This window comes from Pipra filicauda, unplaced genomic scaffold (genome assembly GCF_003945595.2).
Source record: "Pipra filicauda isolate LSUMZ 115617 unplaced genomic scaffold, ASM394559v2 scaffold1130_size69471_pilon, whole genome shotgun sequence".
NCBI lineage: Eukaryota > Metazoa > Chordata > Aves > Passeriformes > Pipridae > Pipra > Pipra filicauda.
In genome coordinates this window covers 51,538-57,820 of record NW_024103575.1, presented here as the reverse complement: position 1 = coordinate 57,820, position 6,283 = coordinate 51,538, and the positions used below count along the sequence as shown (strand labels likewise).

The 6,283-nt window shown below is 58.8% G+C and overlaps 1 protein-coding gene across 1 annotated transcript; it reads left to right on the top strand.

Annotated features, from left to right (window-relative positions):
- Window positions 1-2,603: 2,603 nt before the first annotated feature.
- On the top strand, window positions 2,604-3,827 carry LOC120323663 (leucine-rich repeat extensin-like protein 3). The gene is made up of 3 exons (XM_039383446.1): window positions 2,604-3,278; window positions 3,573-3,696; window positions 3,814-3,827. Exons 1-3 carry the CDS (start codon window positions 2,604-2,606, stop codon window positions 3,825-3,827), a joined length of 813 nt encoding a protein of 270 aa, XP_039239380.1.
- The last annotated feature ends 2,456 nt before the right edge of the window (window positions 3,828-6,283 follow it).

Genomic DNA, 6,283 nt, shown 5'->3' with positions numbered 1-6,283 from the left:
CCATATCTCCCCTCATGGACACCCCTCATCTCCCTCCATATCTCCCCTCATGGACACCCCTCATCTCCCCATGATCTCCCCTCATGGACACCCCTCATCTCCCCATGATCTCCCCTCATGGACACCCCTCATCTCCCCCCATATCTTCCCTCATGGACACCTCTCATCTCCCCTGATCTACCATCATGACAACCCCGCATCTCCCCCCGTATCGCCCCCCAGCATGGACAGCCCCCTCATATCTCCTGATCCCCCCTCATGTACACCCCTCATCATCTCCCCATGATCCTCACCTCATGGACAACCGCCTCATCGCCCCAAATGATCTCCCCCTCATGGACCCCCTCATCGCCCCCCGAGCTTCCCTCATGACACCCCCCTCTCATCTTCCCCCCCCCATAGATCCTCCCTCATTGCAACCCCTCATCTCCCCCATGTCTCCCCTCATGACACCCCTCAATCTATCCCCTCCATATCTCCCCCCCTCATGACACCCCTCATCTCCCATGATCTCCCCGCATGACAAAAAACCCCTCATCTCCCCTCCATAGCTCCCCCATGACACCCCTCATCTCCCCATGATCTCCCCTCCCCTCATGGACACCCCTCATCTCCCCCCATGTCTTCCCTCATGGACACCCCTCATCTCCCTCCATATCTCCCCTCATGGACACCCCTCATCTCCCTCCATATCTCCCCTCATGGACACCCCTCATCTCCCCCCATGTCTTCCCTCATGGACACCCCTCATCTCCCCCCACGATCTCCCCTCATGGCTGCCCCTCACATCCCATGGCCGCCCTTCATCTGCCCTGATGGTCACTGACCCCTCACCCCTCATGGCCACTGCCCATCTCCCCCCATAATCTCCCCCCACAGCCACCCCTCATCTCACTCCATGATCTCTTTCCCCTCATGGCTGCCCCTCATGATCTCCCCTCAGGGCTGCTCCTCACATCCCATGGCAGCCCCTCATCTTCCATAATCCCCCCTCACATCCCATGGTCGCCCCTCATCACGATCTCCCCGCAGGTCAGCTCTTCATCCCTCATGGACACCCCTCATCTCCCCCTATGATCTCCCCTCACGGCTGCCCCTCACATCCCATGGCCGCCCCTCCTCTTCCTCCATGATCTCCCCTCACATCCCATGGCCACCCTTCATCTGCCCTGATGGTCGCTGACCCCTCATCCCTCATGGCCACTGCTCATCTCCCCTCATGATCTGCCCTCCGGTCAGCTCTTCATCCCTCATGGACACCCCTCATCTCCCCCATGATCTCCCCTCAAGGCTGCCCCTCACGCCCCATGGACAACCCTCATCTTCCTCCATGATGTCCCCTCATCTCCCTCATGATCCCCCCTCATGGACACCGCTCATCTCCCTCCTGATCCTGCCTCATGGACACCTCTGATCTCCCCCAAGATCTCCCCTCATGGACACCTCTGATCTCCCCCAAGATCTCCCCTCATGGACACCTCTGATCTCCCCCAAGATCTCCCCTCATGAACACCTCTGATCTCCCCCAAGATCTCCCCTCATGGACACCCCTCATCTCCCCATGATCTCCCCTTATGGACACCCCTCATCTCCCTCTGATCTCCCCCAAGATCTCCCCTCATGGACACCCCTCCTCTCCTCGCCATGATCTCCCCTCATGGCTGCCCCTCACACCCCATGGCCGCCCCTCATCTCCTCTGATGGTCACTGAGCCCTCATCCCTCATGGACACCCCTCACTCCCCCATGATGTCCCCTCACAGACACTCCTCCTGTACCCCCACGCTCTCCCCTCACGGCTGCCCCCCACGCCCCATGGACAACCCTCATCTTCCTCCATGATGTCCCCTCATTTCCTTCATGATCCCCCCTCATGGACACCGCTCATCTCCCTCCTGATCCCCCCTCATGGACACCTCCTCTCCCCCCCACGATCTCCCCTCATGGACACCCCTCATCTCCCCGCCATGATCTCCCCTCACGGCTGCCCCTCACACCCCACGGCCGCCCCTCATCTCTGATGGTCACTGAGCCCTCATCCCTCATGGACACTCCCCCATGATGTCCCCTCACAGACACTTCTCCTGTCCCCCACGCTCTCCCCTCACGGCTGCCCCTCACACACACACACACACACACACACACACACACACACACACACACACGCACACACACGCACACACACGCACACACACGCACACACACGCACACACACGCACACACACGCACACACGCACACACACGCACACACGCACACACGCACACACGCACACACGCACACACATGCACACATGCACACATGCACACATGCACACACACACGCCCCATTCCCGCCTCCCTCCCCGTCCCTCTCCCTCCCCGTGACGTCCCTGACGTGCCCCCCCCATCCCGCCCCCCGCCATTCCCGCCCCCGGCGCTGCCGGGAACGGCGCGTGCCCTGCCAGCCCCCCCTCCCGCGCCCTGGCTACGTGCAGTTCCCCACGAGGCGCCGCGCGCGCCCCCCGGCTGAGGGAACAGCGCGCGCGGCACGTTCGCGCCCCCGCCCGCCCGCGGGTGGGTGGGTGGGTGGGGGAGGGAGGGAGGGAGGCGGGCCGGGACCCACCAATGGCGAGAGGCGGTGCCTCAACGCCGGCCAATAGCGGCTCGCCCTGGGGGCAAAGTCCCGCCCCCTCGGGCGCCCATGGCGGCGCTACGGGGAGAGCGGCGCCAGTGGCGGGAGGGGATTCGCGCCGGCGGTCGGAGGCGGTAGCGCGGTCGGTCCACGAGCCGCCTCATCTCCCTCAGCCCACTCAATCCATCAGCCCTCAGCCACCTCAGTCCATCAGCCCTGAGCCCACTCAGCCCCCTGAGCCCACTCAGCCCCCTCAGTTCATCAGCCCTCAGCCCACTCAATCCATCAGCCCTGAGCCCCCCGAGCCCACTCAGCTCCCTCAATCCATCAGCCATGAGCTCCCTCAGCCCACTCAACTCCCTCAATCCATCAGCCCTGAGCCCCCTGAGCCCACTCAACCCCCTCAATCCATCATCCATGAGTTCCCTCAGCCCCCTCAACCCCCTCAATCCATCAGCCCTGAGCCCCCTCGGCTCACTCAGCCGCCTCAGTCCATCAGCCATGAGCCCCCTCAGCCTACTCAGTCCCCTCAATTCATTAACCCTGAGCCCCCTCAGCCCCCTCAATCCATCAGCCCTGAGCCCCCTCAGCCTCCCCAATCCCACTCAGCCCCTCAATCCATCAGCCCTGAGCCCCCAAGCTCACTTAGCTCCCTCAATCCATCAGCTGTGAGCCCCTCAGCCCCCTCAATCCATCAGCTGTGAGCCCCCTCAGCCCCCTCAATCCATCAGCTGTGAGCCCCCTCAGCCCCCTCAATCCATCAGCTGTGAGCCCCCTCAGCCCCCCCAATCCCACTCAGCCCCTCAATCCATCAGCCCTGAGCCCACTGAACCCCCTCAATCCATCAGCCCTGAGCCCCCTCAGCCCCCCCCGAGCCCACTCGGCCCTCTCAGTCCTTCACCTCCTCACCACCTCAGCGCCCTCAGCCCACTCAGTCCCCTCAGCCCCCTCTGCCCTCTCAGTCTTTCATCTTTAGGCCCCTCAGCCCCTCAGTCCCTCAGCCCTTCATCTCCTCACCCCTTCAGCCCCCCTCAGCCTCTCAGCCTCTCAGCCCCCTCAGTGCCCTCAGCCCCCTCAACCCTCTCAGTCCTTCATCTCCTCATCCTTTCAGTCCCCTCAGCCCTTCATCTCCTCACCCCTCAGCCCCCTCAGTACCCTCAACCCCTCAGACTTTCAGCCCCTCAGCCCCCTCTGCCCTCTCAGTCCTTCATCCTTAGGCCCCTCAGCCCCTCAGCCCCTCAACCCTTCATCTCCTCACCCCCTCAGCCCCCTCAGCCCTCTCAGCCCTTCATCTCCTCAGCCCTCTCAGCCCTTCATCTCCTCAGCCCCTCAGCCCTTCATCTCCTTAGCCCCTCAGCCCTTCACCACCCTCAGCCCCCTCAGCCCCGGTGAACGGGGGTTAAACGGCGACAGCGCAACCTCTGCTCGGCCCGAGGGGACCACAGCCAGTTTTGTTAAAAGGGAAAAGCTGGGTTAAAGTTCGAGGAAAACGATCCTGTGCTTTTAATTCTGTTTTCAGCGCCAGAAGCGAAGTTACGAGTCAAACGTGTTGTATCTCCCGGGTATCCAGCCCGGGAGCGCAGCAGCGTTCACAGCCCCTTTCCAGAGGCATTTCCTCACCCCGTGTTTTACAAAATCGTGGAGTCTCCTCACGTAAGAGTGAATAAATAATTGCACCCATCAGCTGAGTGTCCTAAATCATGGAACCACGGGCTGCTTTGGGCGGGAAGGGACCCTAAAGCTCTTCCAGTTCTGACCCCGACACCTCCCACTATCCCAGGGAATCCAACTCGGCCTTGGACACTCCCAGAGATCCAGGGGCAGCCACAGCTTCTCTGGGAATTCCAACCCCGCCCCTCCCCACCCTCCCAGCCAGGAATCCCTTCCCAATCTCCCATCTCTCCCTGCCCTCTGGAAGTGGGAAGCCATTCCCTGTGTCCTGTCCCTCCAGCCCTTGTCCCCAGTCCCTCTCCAGCTCTCCTGGAGCCCCTTTAGGCTCTGGAAAGGACTTCCAAACTCTCCCTGGAGCTTTCTCTTCTCCAGGTCTCCTCATGGATCCGGTATGGAAAAGGAGTTTAAAATTCATCCCATTTCACCCCCTGCCATGGGCAGGGACACCTCCTACTATCCCAGGTTGGTCCAACCTTTCCTTGGACACTTCCAGGGATCCCGGGGCAGCCACAGCTTCCCTGCGAATTCCAGCCCAGTCCCCTCTCCCAGGGGAGAGTTTTTTCCCAGTATCCCATCTACACCTTGAAAAATTCTTCCACGGCCACGGAAAAATCCCCTTAGGGTTTTATTTGACCTCTCTGCTTTCCCAGCTTTCCCGATTCTCACCGCACTAATTCCACCTTTGGCGCACAATAAAGAGTTTGGGCTTGATGTCAGATGAAATACCTTTTTATACCAATAAATGTGAGGTGATTGACACGTTGGTGAGCCTGATCCCCAAAGGAGAAGGTCCAGGGGCTGGATTTGGAGCTGGAAGCCCCGACAAGGAGCGCGCTTGCCTTCGAAACCTTCCTCGAGATCGTTTCCCGCGGGGTCCAAAGGGTTTCTTCTGGGAACAGTTCACTTTTAACCCCCTTTAACAGCGCCGATATCCTTCTAATCCATCAATTCCTTCAGGAATGCCTTTTGGAATCCTTACTTCTCCTGCTCTCCACCACATCCCGCCCCCGTGGCTTTACCGGTTTCTACTTTTTTCCCCGACGGTTGCCAACTTCTGATTTGACTTTGGGAGCCTCGATACTTTTCCCCAAGATCTGTTTCTTGCTGCCAGTAAATCCCGTGTGCCTTCCTTGTCTCCTCGTCGCGAGACATTCCCTGATTTCTCTTCGGGATAATTTTACCCCGTGCCCTCACTCCTCACTCCCCGGAAGGATTTTGTAAGGACTTGTCGAACTCCGGATCTCCCGCTCCGGATCCGTGAGGGATTCCATCTGTTCCCCCTCCCGCCTCGGGGGGAATGGACGTGGAATTTTATTCCTACCCTCTCTTTCTCAGCGTTTTAAACCAATTATCTGCCACGGGGGTTTCCCCTTCCCATCCCACAAAACCTCGATCTCTCGGAACCGCACGGGGAACCTCGGCGAAAGATCCCAAATAAAAAAAAAAAACGTTCAGCGGCGCTTTTACGACTTTATAACTAAGATATTCTTCCTTCCGCTGATTTTTATTTCACTCTCTGCAGCATTCCCAATATTCCCCCGCGTCCAAAGCCCAGCAACGCCTCCCAGTTTTTTTAAATCGATTGTGCAACGTTTGAAACCGGAGGGGGGGAAAAACCCGCGAGGAAAAGAAAAAAATCCCATATATTAAAAAAAAAAAACACATATCCACAGGATGATCATTCCTTAATTTCAATCCCCTGTTAAATATTAACTTGAGCCCAACAAGGCTCAGCCATAACTCTGAGCTGGTTTTACCCTGCCCGGCGTTTCCCTTTGGCCTCCCGTGCCTCGACCTCGGGAGATTATTAATTTCGGGATCCACGGGAGCTCAGGATAAACCGCTTAAGTGCCATTTCGGATCTATTCATATCACTCATTCTGTTTTGACAGGAGATGAAGCCAAGCCAAGCCACACGACTCCGAAGTAACCAAAGTGAACCGGATTTTTCACTGGATTTTCCTGTTGGAAAGGACTCCAGAGCGGGAAAATCCAGGCCTCT